At 40.4% G+C, this 23,935-nt stretch overlaps 1 protein-coding gene across 5 annotated transcripts in view; it reads right to left on the minus strand.

The window, feature by feature from the left end:
- PAWR (pro-apoptotic WT1 regulator) overlaps positions 1-22,163 on the minus strand; it is a 109,072-nt gene extending 86,909 nt beyond the window's left edge. For 4 of the 5 annotated variants that reach the window (XM_067697426.1, XM_067697428.1, XM_067697429.1 and 1 more), the window contains exons 1-2: positions 22,006-22,163; positions 20,819-21,491 (exon numbers count right to left, since the gene is read on the minus strand). In XM_067697426.1, coding sequence (XP_067553527.1) covers positions 20,819-21,343 — 525 coding nt within the window. In that variant the 5' untranslated portion in view covers positions 21,344-21,491; positions 22,006-22,163. Of the gene's footprint in view, positions 1-20,818; positions 21,631-22,005 lie in introns of those variants that run through there. The other variant, XM_067697427.1, reaches the window with a different exon arrangement.
- Positions 22,164-23,935: the final 1,772 nt, after the last annotated feature.

Below are 23,935 nucleotides of genomic sequence, written 5' to 3' on the forward strand. Positions count from 1 at the left end.
AATATTTACAAAAGACACATCTGAAAAAGGACTATTAGCCAAAATATCCAAAGAATTCTTAAAACCCAACAAAAAGAAAACAAACAACCCAATTTAAAAATGAACCAAAGACCTATTAATAACCACTTCATCAGGGAAGATATACAAATGGCAAATAAGCATATAAAAAGATGCTGTGTCATCAGGGAAATGCAAATTAAAACAAGGTACCACCACAGGACTTCCCTGGTGGCACAGTGGTTAAGAATCTGCCTGCCAAGGCAGGGGACATGGGTTCAAGCCCTGGTCTGGGAAGATCACACATGCTGCGGAGCAACTAAGCCCGTGTGCTACAACTACTGAGCCTGTACTCTAGAGCCCACAAGCCACAACTACTGAGCCCTCGTGCCACAACTACTGAAGCCTGCACACCAGGAGCCCATGCTCTGCAACAAGAGAAGCCACTGCAACGAGAAGCCCGCACACTGCAACCAACAGTGGCACCCGCTCACTGCAACTAGAGAAAGCCTGCTGGCAGCAAGGAAGACCCAACGCAGCCAAAAATAAATAAATAAAAATAAAATTAAATAAATAAAAAGCAGTATTTTAAAAAAGAGAATCCACCTGCCGATGCAGGGGACACAGGTTCGAGCCCTGGTCCGGAAAGATCCCACATGCCGCGGAGCAACTAGGCCCATGCGCCACAACTAGTGATCCTGCGCTGTAAAGCCTGCATGCCTACAACCTGTGCTCCGCAACAAAGAGAAGCCACCGCAATGAGAAGCCCACGCACCGCAACGAAGAGTAGCCCCCACTCGCCGCAACTAGAGAAAGGCGGCACACAGCAACGAAGACCCAACGCAGCCAAAAAGTAAATAAATAAATAAATTTATTTAAAAAAAAACAAACAAGGTATCACCACATATCTATTAGAATGGCCAAAATCAGGAACAATGAAAACCCCAAATGCTGCCAAAGATATGGAGCAACAGAAACTTTCATTCACTGCTGGTGGGAATAGTACAGCCACTTTGGAAGACAGTTTGACAGTTTCTTACAAAACTAAACACACTCTTACCATATAATTTGTTGATCATGCTCCTTGGTATTTACCGAAAGGATCTGAAAACTATGTTTACACAAAAACCTACACGTGGATGTTTATAGCAGCTTTATTCGTAACTGCCAAAATGTGGAAGCAACCAAGATGCCCTTTAGTAGATGAATGGATAAATAAATTGGTATATCCAGACAATGGAATATCATTCAGCACTAAAAGGATATGAGCTATCAAGCCATGAAAAGATATGGAAGAAACTTAAATGCATATTACTAAGCGAAAGAAGCCAATATGAAAAGACTACCTACTGTATGATTGCTATTATACGATGTTCTAGAAAAGGCAAAACTATGGAGACGGTAAAAAGATCAGTGGTTGCCAGGGGTTAGGAGGAAGCCTGCATAGGTAGAGCACAGAGGATCTTTAGGGTGGTGAAACTACTCTGTACGGTACTATATCGATAGATATATGTCATTATACATTTGTCCAAACCCACAGAATGTACAACACTAAGAGTAAACCATGATGTAAACCATGGACTTTGGGTGTCTGTGTATGTTCATCAGTTCTAACAAATATACCACTCTGGTAGGGGATGCTGATGATGGGGGAAGCTATGGACAATGTAGAGGGAGGAGAGATGTGGGGAATCTCTACAACTTACACTCAATTTTGCTGTGACCCTAAAACTGCTCCTGAAGTCTATTAAAAAACAAAACTGTCAAATCTGTTTCTGGAGCCAAAATAAAATTAAATGAGCAAAACATTTTACCATTATCATGCCCATCTTATGTGTTACTATTACACATTTTTTCTTGAACAAAAAATTCCAGTCAGTAACAGTGAAAATTCTTCATAGAAAAATCAGTGGGTTACAAAATGCTAAAAATGTCTCTCGTACAGTTTCATTCTAAAAAATTCCATGACATTAAAAAAAAAAAAAAGATATTTCCTGAGACACAAGTATTGCAAAGGGAGCAATTTACAAAATATCAAAATAACAGCAGTTACTGTAACTGACTCTTTCTTATGCCCAAATTTTTTGGCAGATGTTTTCTAGTATTTGTTATCCTCAACTATTCACTGGAATAGATAACCATATTACCAACTGCAGTTCACAATAAAAAGGAGCATAAGTTTAGCATAAGTTTAACTCCAATTTTAGTTTAACTCCAATTTAAGTTTGGAGTTTAAGTTTAACTCCAATTTTAAGTCAACTTCAAGATTTTGTAATTTTAGAGCAGGAATCTAGGAGAAGATATAATTTAGAAATGAAATCATTTACTCAGATTTGCCACATTTGCCACATTCTCAATACAGTCTTAATTCTGCATAGCAAGCAATGAGCTAAGTGTTGAGGATATTAAGTGGAGTCTCAAGGAAAGCTAAGCTTAAAAAAGGAAAACATTACATTCTAATAATTATTTCAGAACCACGTATAGCTTAAAGTTGTTTTGCGTTCACCCTTTTAACCTTGAATTCAACAAAATAAAAATTTGAGGAATGTAATTAAAGTTCCTTGTCTCTAATCAACTTACCATCTAAATATTCCACCAATCTCAAGATTGAGTCCCTTCTCTGGGAGAAGTCTGTGGTTAGATTTCATTGACGCAGGAAAGGTTTTAATCAACAGGCTAGAAACACAGGCCTTAAGTTCTATATACTGAAGGTGGAAGTAACTTCTCTGAATTCAAATATATTGCCATCTAGAAATGAAGCCAGGCATAAAGAAAGCACTTAAGCTCTAGATGTTTACCCTTCTGACATTTCACTGAATCAATAAAAAAATTAATTAAAGTATCATTAGAATTCATAAAAAATGAATTCTAAGGATCTTTGGAAAGTCAAAGATAGATTTTTATTTGTTTCTTTGTGCAAACACAGGATCAGATATTTGGTGGAAAACCACATAAAAAACTACAAATGTGGACTAGAAAGTAATGTGATTAATATTTTAACATATAACATATTCTAACTGACATGATCAAATAAGCAATAGGACCTTCTCAAGGCTTTCTATACACCTTATGAAGTTGTACACACTTTATGAAAATATCATTAACCAAAATATTTTTTAGTGCTCCTCTTTTGATATTTCCATTAAAGCTTTGGCATACTCTTCTGAACAACTGTTCATTCGATAAACATTGATTCAACACCTCATTTATGCTATAACTCCTTACTGGTAACAAATGTTTGTCATCTGAGGGTAGATAATGATGCTTTGAAAAAAAATCATCCCAGGTCATCTGGGGAAACTTAGGTGATTAGGTTAATTAATACCATTATTATCTGATTTTAAAAAAATGAAATCTTAGAACCTTAAATGCATGTTGCTAAAATCAAAGAAGCCAGTCTGAAAAGACTGCATAGGAGAATTCCAACTCTATGACATTTGGGAAAGGTAAAACTATAGACAGTGGAAAGATCAGTGGTTGCCAGGGCAAGGGGAGGAGGTATGAATAGGTGAAGCATAGGGGATTTTTTTAGGGCAGTGAAACTATTCCCTATGATACTGTAACGGTAGATACAGTGACATTATGCATTCAACAAAACTTTTTTAAACTGTACAACACAGAATGAACCCTAATGTAAACTACAGATTTTATTTAATATTGGTTCATAAATACTGGTTCATCAATTGTAACAAATGTACCACACCAATGCAAGATGTTAATAATGGGGGAAACTAGGGAGTAGGGGAGTATATGAGAACTCTCTACTTTCTGCTCAATTTCTCTGCAAACTAAAGCAACTCTAACAAAGTCTTTTACAGGCACACCTCGTTTTATCGTGCTTTGCTTTATCTCACTTTGCAGATATTGCATTTTTTATAAACCCGAGTGGAGCAAGTCTTTCAGAACCATTTTTGCCAATAGCATTTGCTCACTTCCTGTCTCTGAGTTAGATTTTGGTAATTTTTGCAATGGTTCAAACTTTTTCATTATTTTATTTGTTATGGTAATCTGTGATCAGTGATCTTTAATGTCACTATTGCAATTGTTTTGGGGTGGCACAAACGGCAACCACACACGACAGCCAACTTAACTGATAAATGTCTGTGTTTTGACTGCTCCACTGACCGGCTGTTCCCCCATCTCTCTCCCTCTCCTCAGGCCTACCTATTCCCTAAGACACAACAATATTGAAATTAGGCCAATTTATTACCCTACAACGGTTTCTAAGTGTTTAAGCAAAAGGAAGAGTCCCAAGTCTCTCACTTTAAATCAAAACCTAGAAAGGATTAAGTTTAGTGAGGAAGGCATGTTGAAAGCCAAGACAGGCTCGAAGCTAGCCTTCTTGCACTAAACAGTTAGCCAAGTTGTGAATGCAAAGGAAAAGTTCTTGAAGGAAACTGAAAGTGCTACTCCAGTGAACTCGATGATAAGAAAGCAAAATAGCCCTACTGCTAATATGGAGAGAGTTTTAGTGGTCTGGATAGAAGATCAAACCAGGCCACAATATTCCAGTAATCCAAACCCTAATTCAGAAAAAGGTCCTAACTCTCTTCAGTTCTATGAAGGCTGGAGAGGTGAGGAAGCTGCAGAAGAAAAGTTTAAAGCTAGCATGGGTGGGCTCATGAAGTTTAAGGAAAGAAGCCATCTCCATAACATAAAAGTACAAGGTGAAGCAGCAAGTGCTGACGTAGAAGCTGCAGGAAGTTATCCGGAAGATCTAGCTAAGATCATTAACGAAGGTGGCTACACTAAAAAAACAGATTTTCAGTGTACTGATAGGAAAAAACAGCATTATATTGGAAGAAGGCGCCATCAAGGACTTGCACAACTACAAAGGAGAGATTCAATGCCTGGCTTCAAAGGACAGTCTGACTCTCTTGCCAGGTAGGAGCTAATGCAGATGGTGATTTGAAGTTAAAACCAATGCTCACTCACCATTCTGAAAATCCTAGGGCCCTTGTGCTCCATAAAAAGAATAACAAAGCCTGGATGACAGCACATCTGTTTACAACACAGCTGGCCCACTGTTGAGACCTACTGCTCAGAAAAGATTCCTTTCAAAATATTACTGCTCACTGACAATGCACCTGGTCACCCAAGAGCTCTGATGGAGATGTACAATAAGATTCATGTTGTTTCCTTGCCTGACAATACAACATTCATTCTGTAATCCATGGATCAAGGAGTACTTTCAACTTTCAAGTATTATTATTTAAGAAATACACTGTGTAAGGCTATAGCTGCTATAGACAGTGATTTCTCTGATGAATTTGGGCAAAGTAATTTCAAAATCTTCTGGAAAGGAGTCACCATTCTAGATGTCATTAAGAACATTCATGATTCATGGGGAGAGGTCAAAATATCATCATTAACAGGAGCTTGGAAGAAGGTGATCCCAACCCCCATGGAAGATTTCAGTAGAGGAAGTAACTGCAGAGGTGGTATAAACAGCAAGAGAACTAGAATTAGAAGTGGAATCTGAAGATGTGACTGAGATGCTGCAAATTCATGATAAAACTTGAGCAGATGAGGAGTTGCTTCTTATGGTTGAGAAAAGAAGGTGGTTTCTTGAGATGGAATCTGCTCCTGCTGAAGATGCTGTGAAGATTGTTGAAATGACAACAAAGGATTTAGAATATTACATAAACTTAGTTGATAAAGCAGTGGTACGGTTTGAGAGGACTGACTCCAATTTTGAAAGAAATTCTACTGTGGGTAATATGCTATCAAACAGCTTTGCATGCTACAGAGCAATCATCGGTGAAAGGAAGAGTTGTTACCTGATGCAGCAAACTTCATTGTCTTATCTTAAGGAATTGCCACTGCCACCCCAGCCTTCAGCAACCAGCACCCTGATCAGTCAGCAGGCATCCGGCAAGACCCTCCACCAGCAAAAAAAATTATGACTTGCTGGAAGCTCAGATGGTTAGCAATTTTTTAGCAATTAAGTATTCTTTAATTAAGGTATGTACATTTTTTTAGATATAACGCTAATAGACGACAGTATAGTGCAAACATAACTTTTATATGCACTAGAAAACCAAAAAGTGCATGTGACTTGCTTCATTGCAATGTTCACTTTATTACAGTGATCTAGAACAAAATCTACAACATCTCTGAGGTATGCCTATAAATTAAAAAGAAATATTACTATGAACAAATTTGAGTGCTTCAAATGATCTACAAAGTAGAGCTCTGAAGGTAGCATCAAAGCAAACTACCAATTGTAATACCTGTATCCTTCTACTCTATGGGTTTCAAAGCTGAGGTATATATCCTAATATAAACCCTCTATCCCAGGAATTCCCTGGTGGTCCAGTGGTTAGGACTCGGTGCTCTCACTGCCAGGGGCCTGGGTTCTATCCCTGGTTGGGGAAATGAGATACCACAAGCCACGCGGTGCAGCCAAAAAATAAATAAATAAATAAACCCTGTATCTCAATCAGGTTGCTAACTCCCACCTTTGTACCACTGCCCACTCTGCTCTCTCTCAGTCTGAAATATGACTCTCCTCTTCACCTGCCCATTTCTTATTAGTCCTTCAAGATCAGCTCAAATCTCACACTCCCTCCGTGAAACTTCCTGGACTATTCAGTCCTCTACGGAACTCTCACTTCTCTGTACTAAGAGTATGGCATTATTTACCACTTTATTACACATTTTTTTAAATGTTTCAAAATTATCTTATTTCTCCAAATTAGATTTTAAATTGCTCAAGGAAAAAAACATGAATTAGAGTTTGTCCAAATCCTGGCAATGCTGGTAACAACAGACATAGCAACTCAGATGCCCAAAAGGCCTAATTCGGTGTCTAATATGCAATACATACTAAGAAGGTAGCAAATGTGTTGTAGCTTTACTGGAACATCTAAATTATTAAATATTCTGTAGCCATTAAGAATAACAACACAGCTATATATATATTCACTGACATATAAAGATGATCATAAGATAGTAAGAGCAAAATGTTATAATATTTGTAGAATGACTAAATTTCTGGACTTATATATTTATTTTAGGTGTATGCCCAAAAATATCCTCAAAAATTGTACACTAAAACTATAAAGTAATAGTTATCATTGGACAGTGGGAATTACATTTATGAAACCAAAAAATTAACATCTCCGCTTTCAAAAAAAGTTTAAAAGGAAATAATATTCATGATATAATGTCAAGCTTAAAGATAGGTTATAGGGGCTTCCCTGGTGGCGCAGTGGTTAAGAATCCGCCTGCCAATGCAGGGGACACCCCCTGGTGTCCTGGTCCGGGAAGATCCCACATGCCGCAGAGCAACTAAGCCCGTGCACCACAACTACTGAGCGTGCGCTCTAGAGCCCGCGAGCCACAACTACTGAAGCCTGCATGCCTAGAGCCCGTGCTTTGCAACAAGAGAAGCCACTGCAATGAGAAGCCCGCACACTGCACCGAAGGGTAGACTCCGCTCGCCACAACTAGAGAAAGCCCATGAGCAGCAACAAAGACCTAATGCAGCCAAAAAAAAAAAAAAAAAGTAAATAAAAAAAAAAGTAAATAAATAAAATTTAAAAAAATAAAGATAGGCTATAAAAATGTACATAGAATATAATCCCAATTAATAAAAATGAAAGAATGTATGTCCAATCGATAGCAGTAATCTATAGCTGATGTTTGCACAATCCTGTTTTGGCTGTTTAACTTCAAATTTTCTGCAATGAGAAAGCACTGCCTTTAAATCATCAAAAATAAACACTATTCCTAATACGTGATTTGGAGAAGCACTTAACTTCCTCTAAGTAAGAGAGGGCAGAAGGAAGGGAGACAGGAAGGGAGGAAGGGAACATCTGTAGAAGCTGAATGAATAAAGGCAGGAAAAGAATCAAAGGCAATGCCCATCCTTTAGCATCTGTATTCCAAGCATCTGTATTCCAAGATGAACTAAAAGAATCTGGGAGTGGAATTAACACCTGTTTTTATATCAAATACAGGAAAAAGTCTAAACCCAGGGACAAAATTAAGCTATAAACCTCTTCTTGATTACACTCAGAACAGAATCTGACAATTTAATATCACCAGAGCCCCCACCTCCACTCCATCCCACTCCCCTAAAAAGTCACCCCTAAATCTTCAGTACATAATTATTTTTGGTATAACTTTGCTTAGGGCCTATCCTCTCGTTTCTTTTTAACCCATGTGAAAATCTGGATTTATTTATTCTATTATATGCATATTATTTTTACAGGATTTTATATTGTTTAACATTCTTGAATAGGTACCTGTCTCTGAAGAAGAAAATTCCCTTAATGACTTCAAATTAGGCAGGCAAAACTTATTCCATTCTGGAAGCTGTCAGAGTTATTGTATAAACAGGTATGGACAAAGGAAGGAAATGCTTAGCCAATAATACTAACAAAGAACAGCAGAATAAAGTCTGAATTCCCTGGCATGACATTCAGATCCATCACAATTGGTCCATATCATTCCTATTTAGCTGTTCTCCATTCACTCCCAATCATGAATTCTGTGCATGTCAGTTTCCTCTGTAAGAACATATCCCTCCCTCTTTCCAACAATGATAACCAACGTGTGAGCACTGGCACCTAAACAAATGTGGAGTCCAAGTTTGCCAGTATAGCTTTGGGCAAGTCACAACTTCTATGAAGCTCAACTTCCTCATCTTGTAAAATGAGAAATATAAAAAAATCTACCTTGTGAGTTAATGTGAAGATCAGAAATAATGCACAGAAAGTTCCCAGCACAGTGTTGTGCACACAGTAGGCATGCAATGTAATGCTATTACCTCTTGGTTCTGTGCCTTCCCTTATCTAGAATGTTACTGTGTCCCCTCTGCACTTGGGAAGTCTTCATCAGTCAAGTCTCAGGGCTTAATACCACTTCATCAAATATAAAGCTCTCTTTGACTCCCTCATGTAACTGGTGGCTCCCTTTTCTGAGCTAGTTCAATACTTTGTTCTTTTCTATATTGCAGTTTTTATAACATCAAATTATAATTATTTGTTATCTGTTATGGACTGAATATTTGTGTTTCTCCAAAATTTCTATGTTGATAATTCAAAAAGAGTCATGTACGACAATGTTCCTTGCAGCTCTATTTACAATAGCCAGGACATGGAAGCACCCTAAGTGTCCATCGACAGATGAATGGATAAAGAAGATGTGGCACATATATACAATGGAATATTACTCAGCCATAAAAGGAAACGAAATTGAGTTATTTGTAGTGAGGTGGATGGACCTAGAGTCGTCATACAGAGTGAAGTAAGTCAGAAAGAGAAAAACAAATACCGTATGCTAACACATATATATGGAATCTAAAAAAAAAAGGTCATGAAGAACCTAGGGGCAGGACGTAAATAAAGACGCAGACCTTCTAGAGAATGGACTTGAGGCCACGGGGAGTGGGAAGGGTAAGCTGGGACGAAGTGAGAGAGTGGCATGGACATATATACACTACCAAATGTAAAACAGATAGCTAGTGGGAAGCAGCCGCATAGCACAGGGAGATCAGCTCAGTGCTTTGTGACCACCTAGAGGGGTGGAATAGGAAGGGTGGGAGGGAAGGAGACGCAAGAGGGAAGAGATATGGGGATATATGTATATGTATAGCTGATTCACTTTGTTATAAAGCAGAAACTAACACACCATGTAAACCAATTATACTCCAATAAAGATGTTAAAAAAATAACAAGCTAAAAAAAATTCCTATGTTGAGATCATAAACCGCAATGTGATAATATTAGAAGATGGGGCCTTTGGGCAGAGATTAGGTCATGAAGGTGGAGTCCTCATGAATGGGATTAGTGCTATGATAAAAGAGACCCCAGAGATCTCTCTCAACCCCTTCCACCATGTGAGGACAGAGTGAACCAAGAAGCAGGCTCTCACCAAACACAGATTCTGCTGCTGTCTTGATCTTGGGAGTCCAAGATCACAGCCTCGAGAATTGTGAGAAATAAATTTCTGTTGTTTATATACCACCCAGTTCATGATATTCTGTTATAGCTGCCTAAACTAAGACATTATTTTTTCTCTAAGAGAAAACCTGAAGTTCCTTAAAGACTGCTGATAATGTAACTCATTGTATCACGGAGCACTGAGCCTGGGGCACAGAGAAGGCACTCAAATGTTTTTGAGTAAACCAACTAAAAAAGAATCTACCAAAAGTGCTGTAGCACCCAAGGGAGAAGAGTGACAAGGGCAAATGCTTAAAGAAGGTCAGGTAGGATGAAAATAGAAAAGAAGCTGTCACGTTGGCAATTATGAGGCCATAAGCAAACTTGGCAAGATCAATTTTAATAAAGTAATGGGACTGAGCAGTGAAATGGGAGTTAGCAGGTGAAAACAACGCCTTTAAGTTGAGCAATTAAGGAAAGAAAAGTAAGTTGAAGGTGAAGCAGAATTAAGGGAACATTCCTTCATGGCAAGATGAACCAACAGAGCAAGGCTGAGTATTTAAGAAGGAATAAAATAATAAAATAAGCGAGATTCCAGATAGTAATCAGGAGAGTTAGCCTGGCGGGGGCGTGGTGGGGGAGAGGCAGGACTGCAACACTCAGCTACAGGGAAGAAGGCTGAGGCCGAAATACAACTTAAATTCTGAGATAAAAGTAGTCTGGGAAAACCAAGTTAACACTTTTTTATAATGGACTAGATGATCTCTAAAGACTTTTCGAGTTCAAAACACCCAGTTATGTGATTTTCTAATACCAAAGAAAAACCCTCTAAAATCCATCCACTGCTTTCCTTTTCTACCAGCACTGCCCTAGCAATCAGTATTAGTATATGGTTAAATGAGTATTCTCAGCTCTAGTCACTGTCTGCTCCCTAGATCTTTCTCTACCTCACTACTTGGATTGATCTTCCCATGCCACTGTTTTACGTATTTTGGATATATGGATGTGGATATGAATACAGATATAGATAGATACATAGATATGTATGTATGTATGTATGGGCATATACATATACACTCCAGCATTTGTTTAGAAAACTGTATTTGTTCCAAAGTAACTAATATGTTAGGGAGCAAGTTGAGCATAACACAAATTTCACATTTGCTTCTGTGCAACTGCAAGACACACTAGGTGAGCAGAGAAAACACTACCCAGCCACACAGAAACACACAAAACACACACACCACAAAGTTCTGCCAGGTAGCTCAGTTCACTCACTGCATGTGTTATGAGCTATACCCATCCATATCTGGTGTTGAACTTTCAATCCAATTTCAGATAGCCCTTCTTCCACCACTTCACAAGTTGCAACCTTTTTGACACCCACTTCTGTAAGCAAACTTCAGGCCTTTTACAAGGTAAAGTGTCATATTTATTGCAGTACTTCTATATTTAACCATTTAACATGTATAAAATTGTGCTAGTCTTCATTAGGTTTCTGTCTTTTCACATGTCACTGACAAAGATTTTGAGTGTTCTGCCCCTAAACTCCATTTTTCCATACACCCTGGGGTTTTTAATCATGTGACTTTTGCATACCATGTTGAGTTTTATGAACTTGTATGTTGAGTTATAGCTTACACACACTTATAATTACTGCAGCTCTAATCACGAATTTCCTGCCAAAATCAAAGGCAACAGAGGAGGTAAAAAAAAAAAAAAATCTCAGGCATCCTTCACAATTATCTGAAGGTCCCAGTACCTATAAGATGCTTTGAATGACCCAAACACACTTCTTGAATGGTTCAGGAAACACAATATATGAAAAGGAATAAATAGCTGTTTAGCAGTAGGGCCAATAAAGCAATGTTGAAATATTTTAACATCAGAAAACACAAACATATCCATCCCTAAAGACAGAGAGTATACTGGTGGTTGTCAGGGGCTGGAGGGAGGGTAGAATGGAGAGTTACTGTTTAATAGGTATATAGTTTCAGTTTTACAAGATGAAAAGAGTTATGGGGATGGTAGTGGTGATTTCTGCACAACAATGTGAATGTGTTTAATACCACTGAATGTACACTTAAAAATGGTTAAGATCTTATGTATGGGTATTTTACCATGATTAAAAAACAAAATCCAACTCTCGGGCTTCCCTGGTGGTGCAGTGGTTAAGAATCTGCCTGCCAATGCAGGGGACACGGGTTCGAGCCCTGGTCCGGGAAGATCCCACATGCCAGGGAGCAACTAAGCCCGTGCGCCACAACTACTGAGCCTGCACTCTAGAGCCCACGAGCCACAACTACTAAGCCCGAGTGCCACAACTACTGAGCCTGAGCTCTAGAGCTCGCGTGTCACAACTACTGAGCCCGTGTGCCACAACTACTGAGCCCGTGTGCCACAACTACTGAAGCCCGTGCACCTAGAGCCTGTGCTCTGCAACAAGAGAAGCCACCGCAATAAGAAGCCCACGCAAGACCCAATGCAACCAAAAATAAAAAAATTTTTTTTTTAAATCCACCCCTATTTTTGAAGAACACCACCATAAAAATATTCATAATGAATGACTAAATATACACACAAACCTGTATAGTGTGGTTCCATTTTCTATGTAGACAGAAAAAGGACTATAACAAATATTAATATGTATAACAGGTGATTGGTTTCTCTATCTTTTTTTGTATTTACACAAGGGAACTACAATGAATACATTACTGTTTTAACACATTTTTACCAGCAGAGAAAAAATATTTAAGATACAAATTTGATTTGGATCAACTTTTGCTGGCATTACAGAATATCAAGAGGTCTTGTCAAGAATTTGAGACCTAAAGTAACTTCTTTGACTATTTCAGCTAAAATACTTTCTATTCATATTCCTCAGGTACCATCTTTTGAACGTTCATTTTGTTCTTCATAACTCAGATTTCCATTCTTTTTAAATACTACTAAAAGTATTCTGCAAGGAATTCCAAAAGTAATAGAAAATCATTTCATACTTCATATAATCTGAAAATTTCTCAAATAAGATTAAGTAGTTCACGTACATGCCCATAGATAAGTTGAATATTAAAAGGTATCTTTTAAAGTTAATTTTATTACAAAACACGTTTTCATCAGATGTTTTTCAAACTGTATTTTATTATTTTTATTTATTATTCAATTAGTCTCTTAACAGTTTATAAAAAGAGCCTGCAAACAAAATTTTAGCTGTCACAGAATTGTAATCTACAACATAAATTCTCTCCTATCTGTTCATTTCAGCAAAACTCTAATAAAATACTCACTTTCAGAACACAACAGCCCTTTTTCTTTAAATTCAACTTATAAAGCAAATGAAACTATTATTGAAAACCACATTGTAACCTATAAAAATTTGGTGAAGGAAATTTCTAAAGACTATCACCGAATAAACGTTTATTAGCCAATTCACGTGCTTAGTTTTGAACTCACTGGAGCTGTTTTTGCCCTTTATGTATATAATTTTGCTGCTTTTAGAAATTAAATATTGTTATAATTTTATTCAGACATGGTGCCTGGCATATTTTTAAGTAACCCAAGGAGAATGTAATAAATAGCTGAGGCTCAATTCTAACACCCGTATGTACACAGCTATAAACAAAACTGCACAAGACTTGGGCTTCCCTGGTGGCACAGTGGTTGGGAATTTGCCTGCCATTGTGGGGGACACAGGTTCGAGCCCTGGTCTGGGAGGATCCCACATGCCGCGGAGCAGCTGGGCCCATGCGCCACGGCTGCTGGGCCTGCGCTCTGGAGCCTGCAAGCCACAACTACTGAGCACGTGTGCCACAACTACTGAAGACCGCGCGCCTAGAGCCCGTGCTCCACACAACAGGGGAGGCCGCCACACCGCAGCAAAGAGCGGCCCCCACTCACCGCAACCGGAGAGAGCCCGCGCACAGCAACGGAGACCCAACTCAGCCAAAAATAATTAAATAATTTTTTTAAAAAAATGGATAAGACTTACACCAAAAGTTGCCTCAGCAATAAGCAAATATGTTAAGAATCAATTGGCTAGCTAAGGACACCGACAGGTCTAATATGTAAGAGTAGTAAACAAAAGGAGAAAAGTCTTCACTTGAGACTATTTTGACAAGATGGACAAAACCTGTTTTAAGAGTTTGAACTAATTATTAAACATATTTACAAACATACACTTTCCCTTAAAGAATATAAAAAAGAAAAATGAGTAAAAGTACAGTTCAAATTACACGTGAAGTATTAGAGGTTTCTTCTGTAGGCTAGGCTTCTGCAAGAAGCAAGACAGACAACATTTTGTACTAAATATATGACATTACATAAATGTTTAAGATCCTCTGAATTTCCAAGTACCTCAAGTTGTCTCTGTTAAAATATCTATAAAGTTCTTAATTAAAAGGGAAAAATAAGAATGTTTAACATCCCAGTAAGAAATTTCCACTAGACATCAACAACCACCTTTCAATGTAACCTACACAGTAACTATAATTTATCATTTGGTCATTCTTCGAACATTTTCAGAAACGTTATCTCACAGGATTATTATATGAATTAAATAAAATAATCAGTATCAATTTCATTTCACAGATCAGTAAACCAGTACAGAGCATTTAAGTCAGTTCTTCTCAAACTTTAGTATGTACAAGAATCACTCAAGAACATGTTAAAATGATGTCTTAAGTAACTCCTTCCCATCCGCAGACTGAAGTGGATCCCAGAAATCTGCATTTTAAATAAATAACACAGGTGATATTGGTACAGGTGGTTCCCCCCACCCCAACCCAGCCACATCTTTTAGGACCCTGATTTAAGTAATGTATGACTAAAGCCATTAATGGCATAAAACTCCATTTTTACTCTGAATCAAAGTTCCCAAAAGTTTAGATGGTAGAGCTTTACAGATCTCATGAAAGATACGTAAAATTTTAAACAAGTTGAAAATATTACATTCAATTAAATTAAGTACCTCTTATACTAAATTCCAGTAAAAACAAGTGGTAGTAGATGTCTAAGTTTTTTAAGAAACTTAAAACTGAGGAGATTCTACCATTTCATTTCTCTGTGAAATGCAGGAAAAGCTGAAATTAAATTATATTAACTTAATAGCTTCTCGTGGTTTGAATACTGTTGCACTTTACTGAGTAGGGAGCTAAAACTTAGGTACCACAGGTTCTAGGAACGTAATTAAAAAATTAAGATGAAAATGTAAAAGCACTTAGAGCACAGCTTTGTGAATACACTGAAAACCACTGAACTGTACACTTTGAAAGGGTGAGTTTTATGGTATGTAAATTATGTCTCACTTTTTAAAAAGAAAAAAACTCTTAGAAAATTTCAAACTAGTATTTTCCAGTAATTTTAAATTTCTAAGACATTATGTCAGCATTACTATTAAACAGCATAATTATTTTCTGGCCTATATCACAGATGCTGAAAACCAGTGCAGAAATAATAAAGAACATAAATAAGGCTGCTAGCTTGACAAAGATTTTAAACAAGAATTGTAATACCACTGTTTATATATTTATTTGCTCTCAAATTCTTCCAGTAAAGTCCCACTTCATCTGCCTTTTATAACAGGGTTATTTTCAAATTCTATAGTAATTTATTAGCATCTTATAAAATAATCTTTTATTTCTTTATTTCAATAATCTTGTATTTCTTAAACTAGGTATATAGTATGTAATACACTGAAATATAATAAGATGGTTATTAAGCACCAGACTTTGAAGACAGACTACTTTGCTTCTTACCACATATATGGCCTCTGGCAAGTAACTTATCCTTTCTGCCCCATTTTCCCATAGGGTTGTAGAGAGAATTAAATGCACCAATATACGTAAGGTGCTTAAGTCAGTGCCTGGCACTTAATAAACACACCATAAATATCATCTACTTTAATTACATAATAATTATTTTTATGTAAAAAGGCCTCTCAGCTTAGAAAACTCATTACAAATCCTGATAATATTAAAATTTCAATTTTCTTTATCAATTTAGGAAAGCTGCGACTAAAATATTATTAAGGAACCTAGGTGTTTATGCTGTTTCTACCCTATTCACAAGTCCAATTTTCTCCAACTCTGAGTCACTATTAGTTCTTCTCCTGACTCATCACATAGAAAGGTAGACAGTCTGGAATATAATTGGCATACTAAAAGGCATTTCTTAATCTATCTGGATTTATAAGATTTACTAAGTGGAACTTGTCCTATATAATGGTCAAAAAATATGCTAAATAATTATGACTTAAACTGTATTCACTTAAAAGTGTTTGTATATATCAAACGTTCCTTCAAAGTATGTAGTAGGTGTTATAACCCCATCTTGACTGAAAAACAACATATCACTTAAGTAAAATCGAAGATCCACATTTTCTGACTGCTAGCCAAAAGCAGATTAATAATTTGCTGATGATCTGGTGTTCAAAATTTTGCCAAGCAAACTACAGACTAGAAGCTCAGAAGCAATCTCTGAGCCTACAAATTTGACCTTAACTTCTATTCAATTCCATACTTTCATTGTTTTCCCCATTCAGATGTTCAAATCATTTAAGATAACCTCTAATAAAAAGTTATTGAAAAAAATCTAGGGACGTAAGCTAAATAATGCAACATAGATTAATTAAAAACTCCACTTTCCCTAGACACACACAAAAAAAATACTTTTAAAATACTACTCTACCACTTATTCACTTTCCATGTGATCCTGAGTCATTTAAACTCTCCAAGCCTCCACCTTCTCCTCTGGAAATGGGGATAAAAAGAGTAACTATAACTACCATATGGGATTGCTGTGAGCATTAATCAAGACAACACATAAAACACTTTAGCCAACCACTATGAAAACAGTTAAGTTTCAATAAATGTTAACTTCTATATATAAATCCAAACTTTAGCATCATTTGACCTCTATCTATTGAAAGATTTTATTTTCTATGAAAACCATCTCTGTTAACCCATTCATGCACACCTACCCAATGGCAATAACTTCACAAGCACTCTGAAAATGTGGATATTAACAGTCGAGGAAGTTATAGTCCCCTCCTCTTGAGTTAGGTACCCTGCTCAGGAAATAGCCTGTACTTAGCACTGTACTACTTAACACAGTTCCCTATATTACTTGAGAGCCCCTTGTGGGCCAAGCCCTGTGTCCTATTATTCATTTCTGTATCCCGAGACTGAAACCCAATAGTTCTAAAACCTGACTCACAAGGGGAGGTTATCAAAATATTAATGCCTGGGATCCATCCCAGACCCATTAAATCTAAGAAGGTCAGGGAGGTAGAAGACAAGTAATCAGCAAGGGGGGAGCATTTTTTTAATATCCTCACGTGATGTTAGTGTGCTGCCACAGTTAAAAACCACTGCACTCTGACATTTAAAATCCTATACAAACAGGTATGTATACGTGTGTGAATATATAAATATATAGGTAAAGAAATATAAGTCTCAGTTCAAGACCCTCAACCTCACAGCTACTCCTAGCCCCATCATCTCTTTCCTTTAAACAGACAACACTGTTAATAAACAATTAGTTACATGCTGCGTTAAGATGGTTTTTAAACTGTTAACTCAGTACAGTACTTAAGCTTCTTCATGTAATTATGCCTTAGCCTTCTTCCTAGATTACAGTCTTGCTCCTTGAAAATATACACTGCCTTATTCTTCTTGTTTTCTCCACAGTGCTTATGATAGTGCCTTGAACACCAACATGTAATAAACATGTAGCTGATCTAATAAATGCATACAAAAATTATCAGCAGGAAGTATGTCACATCCAAATTAACCAATTTGGGCTATGACTCAAAAACAGAAAAAGTAAAAAGTCAGAAAAAAGTTTAAAAAAACCTCTAACTTAGTAAATAAGAACAACTAAAGTTTATCTCATTAATGAGCATCTATATATTTGCATTTATTACAGCTATCACATGCAGTATCCCATCACCATCCACCACTTTAAGATTCTGAACTGCTTCCTTACTAAAACTATCTTCCAGTTGCTTGTGGTATCTTTAGCTGCTGTCATGTTCTTTTGTAACAACTTTACAATACTCTGTAATTAGTAAAATAAGTTAATGAAAGTCACAACAAATGTGTCACACATGCTTAATAAATACGTCTTGAAGAAACAATGTTTATCAACCACTAAAATAGACTCTTTGCATACAAGTTACATGCTAATCTCTAATATAAATTTAGATGGGAATACTGTCTGAAAATAAGAGAGTCTTATTCAACACTATATATAATACAAGTCTAATTGTGAGTATTGACAGACTGATGATTTTCTGCTTTTATAGTATTTTCATACCTGAAAATTCTATTAAATAGTATATGACTTTAAAAAATAGGAGTGCTAAGCTGTATTACACAAGAAACTCCACAGCAACTGGCATTCGCAATGTTGAAACTACTAAGAGAAATGAATGGCACACAATTCTAAAAAAAAAACAATTTAAAGATATGAAAATGACTCACCTTAAAAGTTTTGTGTCATACGTGTACCACTATTAACAATCTGAAAGACTTATGTTGTTTTTAAAAATCTGAAAATATGGGGACTTCCCTGGTGGCGCAGTGGTTAAGAATCCGCCTACCAGTGCAGGGGACCCGGGTTCAAGCCCTGGTCCGGGAAGATCCCACATGCCGCGGAGCAACTAAGCCCGTGTGCCACAACTACAGAGCCTGTGCTCTAGAGCCTGCGAGCCACAACTACTGAGCCCAACTGCCACAACTACTGAAGCCCACGTGCCTAAGGCCCATACTCTGCAACAAGAGAAGCCACCCAATGAGAAGTCCGCGAACCGCAACAAAGAGTAGCCCCCGCTCGCAGCAACTAGAGAAAGCCTGTGAGCAGTAACAAAGACCCAAGGCAGCCAAAAAAATAAATAAATTTAAAAAAAAACTGAAAATATGGGGAGGAGACACTCAAGAAATATGCCTGCTAATTAGATACTGTGGTAAAACATTACCATGTTTTGTTGGGTCCTACAGCATTAAACAGATAGAGCCGGAGTTACCACAAAAAGAAAGCAGTACACAATTCCCTATTCAATAAAAAAGGTTCAAATTCCACAGTCAAAAAAATGGTACCCTGGGTTGTTTGTTTTTAAGGAAGATTAAATTTAGGAGTTGCCAACACCCAAACGAAAAACATTCCAGAGTATCAGACTCAATTGTAGTGGGGAGTCATCTACATTCTCAGCACTACGTTCCCTTACCCAAAACAGGAATATTAACAAAGGATGCTTCTTAGGATCTCACGAGATACACCATACTTATTTACCCCCGGTAAACATTACCCTTGTTTAAAAAACAAAAACAAAAAGATACTTGAGAAATAACAATTTTAGCACAAGCAGCCAGACAAAAAATGAAGTTTAACATCTGCCAAGATATTCCCCAAAATAAGACCCCTGTCAAATGAACAATGAGGAAAAGATTGCAAATGACAAATTCTTTTATTTGGACCATCAGCTACTTTTAAAAAGAAAGTTGAGGAATGTAGCTTTTCCAAAGCCTTCTCTTCAGTTTCTCCCTAAGCTTCATATTTTTAACTTAAAAAAAAAAAAACCCTAGAAATTTGATTACCACTCTTATGAATTCCTTTTAAAGCAATTTAATGAGTAACAGATCTTTTGTGCAAGTAGGAAACCACAGAGGACAGTTTTGCTGGCTGATAAAAATCTCTCTGAAACACTCATAAAAATATACCCTTCAAAGACAAACTCTGATTTTCCAGGTATGGAAATTATATTAAGACTTAAAAATTTGGGTATGTTTGATATACACCCTAACTTACTGCAAATGCTTTTACTTGAACCACAATTAAAGTTGGTGAATTCTTACTATTTATTTACTGTGTGTCAAAGTTGAATAAATTAGAAGGCCAGGAGGGAAAAAAAGGTAAAACCTAGAACCAATGAGAAAAAGATGCAACTACTTTGGGTGAAACAAGGTTATTGAATCACTTCCCCAAACCGGTGAGTTACTATTAAAGTAACCAAATACTTGTTAGAGGATTGTTTTGTTTTGTTGAGGGTAGAGAAAGGTGCAGTTATACCCCAAGTAGAAATGTTTCACCAGTAACTCTGTAATGGGAAGATGCTGCTGCCTGCATAATGGTTTTTGAGACTGCTCAAAAATACCAAAAAAAAAAAAAAAAAAAAAACCCAACAACAACCCAAAAAACAAAAAATTCCCAACCCTACCACAAATGTTTTCCAGAATACACAGAGCCAAATACTTAAATACAGGGAGAGAGCACTTTAGCAAAAAGAATTGAGGGTTGCTACAGCGTTCCTAATGTCCACAATACCACTCAGAAAAAAACTCGTGTGTGTGTGTGTGTGTGTGTGTGTGCGCGCGCGCGCGCGCGTGCTGGGGAGCACTATTTCAAAAAGCTGGTTTATATATGAAATACAGCATATGCTCAACTGGATATACTTATCTTGGGTTCATTGAAAGATAAAGCTGTCTGGGAGAGTGCTAAAGCCACGTTTTCTTTACAGGTGCTATTAAACACTGTTAAGAGAGAAGAGATAAACTATCTGATAATTTGAGACGGGCACGTGGGAAACTAAAGTACGTGGTCATCACCATTAATCAATTTTTCTAACTGATCAAGCATAAACAAACAAGGCTAGGTGGGCAAGTTCTAGAGCCCCGAGTTGTCTTTCCAACACTGAAAAGAAGGATCCTGGGTCTGAGATCTTAGCCGGGAAGCCTGAAAAGCACGCGTCCGACTTTGGATTTGGGGAACTTCCCAGCAAGCATTTGTTGAGAGTAAAACTCCATCACCCCCTGCCTGCCTAACTCAGTGAAAGGCTAAGAAGTGCAGGCTCGAGGGGGAAAGCTCTGGGCCCTGGAGAGAAGACACCAGGAGGCGGCAGCCCTCCAGGGTCCGGCCGCGGCCCCCGCCCGGCTCACCTCTGCGGCAGGGATGTTGACCACGCCGGTGGAGCGCCGCTTCTCCCGCAGCTTCCTCTTCTCGATCTGCCCCTTGCCTTTCCTGGCGCTGGGGCCCGAGCTCTTGCCCTTCTCCAGGGCGCCGTCCCGCTCCTCCTCGCCGTCCCGTGCGGGGGCTGCCCCCGAAGCGGCAGCGGCGGCGGCGGCGGCGGGGGACTCATCCTCCGGCCGCCGCGGGCCGGGGGCGGCGCGACTCAGCTGCGCAGGGCCCACGGCGCAGTTCACGCTCCCGGGGCCGGGGGCGGCAGGTGCGGCGGCGGCGCCTGGGAGGTTGTTGTTCAGCTCGTTGGCCGCAGCGGCGGCCGAAGTACCCAGGGGCCCCGGCGGGAGCTTCCCGGCCGCGTCGCCCGTGCCCCCACCGGGGGCGGCCGGGCCCGGGGGATTCTGCTTGGCGCGCATCTTCTCGCGCTTCGCCTTCCACTCCTCCAGGAAGTCTGTGGTGCTGCCGCCGCTGCCGCCGCCGGTCCGGTAGCCACCGGTCGCCATATTCCCAGCGGGGCCGGCCGGGCTCTCACCTCAGGCCGCCGGCCCCGACTCCGGCCGCCGCCCCCTCTTCCTTCCCGCCACCCGGAGGAGGCGAGGGAACGACCCCCGGGCGCGGGGGTGGCCGCGGCTCCCTCAGGGACCGGCTGGTCTGCAGGGAAACACAAAAGGGGGCGGAGAAGGGAAGCGTAAGATCCTCGCCCGGCCCGAGGGTCTGCCCCGCGGCCGCGCCCCTCGGAGACCCACAGAGAGCGCGCCCACTCAGCCCCGCAGGCGAGGAGCCGCAGAGTCCCCACCCTGCAAAGTTTCTCCGACGCACCTACACGGCTGGCCCGGACGATCACCGCCCCTCGAGGGGTGGAGAGAGGCACGGTCCCCACCCCCGGCCCGCCTGCCCGCCCGCCCGCCCGCCCCATCCCCGCCGGGGTCCGAGCCTGCGGCGGTCGGGGGACCCGGACCAGACCCCCCACCTGTCGACCCGTCGCATCTCCAACCCTCGCTCCGGTCCGGGGTCCCCGCGACCGACACACTCATTCCCGGGACGAGGCGCGGAGTCCCCTAACCGACTCGCGGAGGAGGCGGGACGCCTCCCGACCCAGCAGTCCAGCCGAGTCCAGGGGGACGGGTGCGCGTGTGGAGCGCGGACCGACCGGGCGGCCCCTTACCTGGGAGGAGTTGGGGGGACGAGGAGCGGGACTGGGTGCTGGCGCCCAGGTGAGCCGAAGCAGCCGCGCGGAAAGACCCGCGGCCAGCTCTCCGTCCTGAGCCCGCGGCGCTCCCGGGCTAGGAGGGAGGAGGGAGGGAGGGAGGGAGGGAATGAGGGAGGGGAGGGAAGGGAACGAGGGGAGCCGAGCGGCGCCGAAGCGCCGGCGGAAAGGACCGAGACCGCGCGCGAGGGGCGCGGCGCGCGGTGGGGGCGGCGGGGCCCGCCGACGCCCCGCCCCCGGCGCTCAGGTGCGCGGCGCCGCGTCCAGCCCGCTGCTGCCGCCAGTCCCGCGCCAGCAGATGCGACCGCACATTCCTGGGCGCGCAACCTCGCGGCGGCCGACCTGCCGGCGCCTCCGACGCTGGAGCGTGAACCGCCCTCCACGCCCTTCTCCCCGTTCCTCTTCTCCGCCTCTCCAGTCTCCCACCACTCTTCCTTTTAAGTACAAGACATATTCTTCCAGGGAAAATCACAAATACTGCTGGCTGAGGGGGAAAGTGCATGATTCAGGGCCTGACTAGCTAGGATGGAAAAATACTCTCGCGTCCCTTTTCCTAGTCGCTGCCCCCTTTTCAGATGTACTGGGGTGGCAAACAGGAGAGTGGAAACGGCTAAAACCCAGGCCCCTCCTTCTAAGTCTGTGGTCTCAGGTGAACGTGTCGCCTGAAAGGAGAGACTTCAACTGTACGTGTATTATCAAGGCTTTACTGTTATCTTAGGCTTGCAGGGAAAAATTTTAAAGCTCATTTTAAAATGTATTGTGTTGGCGATCCCAGTCCTACTTGGAGTTTCCTCTTAACCCTGTCTCTACAACTCCTCTTCACAGATAGGGAATTTAGCAGCAAAACTCCCTACCAAAGTCCTAAAGCTGCATTGAGGCTGATTTGATTTGAGCAGGGACGGTGATTGTCTCTATTCTTCTACCCTTGACATGCCATAGGGTAAATCTTATCTTCAGAGGCAAGTCATCTCCGATTTCTGGATCAGGGCTGGGTGGACTGCCACTGTCAAGCACTTGAGCAGACAGACGTCACCGTATCCGAGTAACGCCAGGGCACATCACTGTCATAGGGTACAAATGCCTGGTCACCATTTTGCAAAAAGTAGGCGAGCCCTGAGTCACATTCTTACCTAACGTAACTCTTTCTTCCTACTTAGTACCTGTTTTGCCTAGGTGGCACACGGTGGGTGAGCCGTCAGCCTTTGCCTGCTCAGGAAGGAGAACAGGAGAATGTGATTCACATGCTATTTATTTATCAGAGGGGAAGGTCACACAGTTCTCGTCTTTTGTCTGACTGCTGGAGTGAACTTGTGGATAACCCGGATTGAGTTCTGGAAAAACTCTTTAAAAAATTAAAGGCCTACGTTGGGAATCGGTTTAAAAGGCTGAGCCTGGCTGGTACCAACCTGGGTGTGCCATCTGAAACTGCTCAATTAATGATTCATTACTTTGTTTTCTGAGTTTTAAGGTGGGGGAGGGAGGGTTGAGCATTAAAGAGATTCACATTAATATTCTTTATAACTTAACAGAGGATTTTCTCTTGGAGGGACTGCAGGATATAGCAGAAAGAGGATATAATGTGCCTGAGTACAAACATCTAAATAGCTGAGAGATCTTGGGCATGTTGTTTAAATTCTCTGAAACTCAGCTTTCTTTACTATAAAACCAGTAATAACAGCCTATGTTTTTATGTTGTTATAAGAAATGACACTGTGTACTTGGTCAAGGAAAGCACTCAGTAAATATAGTCTCTTTTATTAATAGGATATTGAACAGAGTCCTGGGTTTCTAAGGGGGGCGCAGACGAAAAAAGATAAGGTACTAAATACACAATATTAACTTGAAAACAATAGACTTTGAATGAACTAGGATAACACTCTGCCACATA

Source organism: Pseudorca crassidens, chromosome 11, assembly GCF_039906515.1.
Source record: "Pseudorca crassidens isolate mPseCra1 chromosome 11, mPseCra1.hap1, whole genome shotgun sequence".
Classification (NCBI taxonomy): domain Eukaryota; kingdom Metazoa; phylum Chordata; class Mammalia; order Artiodactyla; family Delphinidae; genus Pseudorca; species Pseudorca crassidens.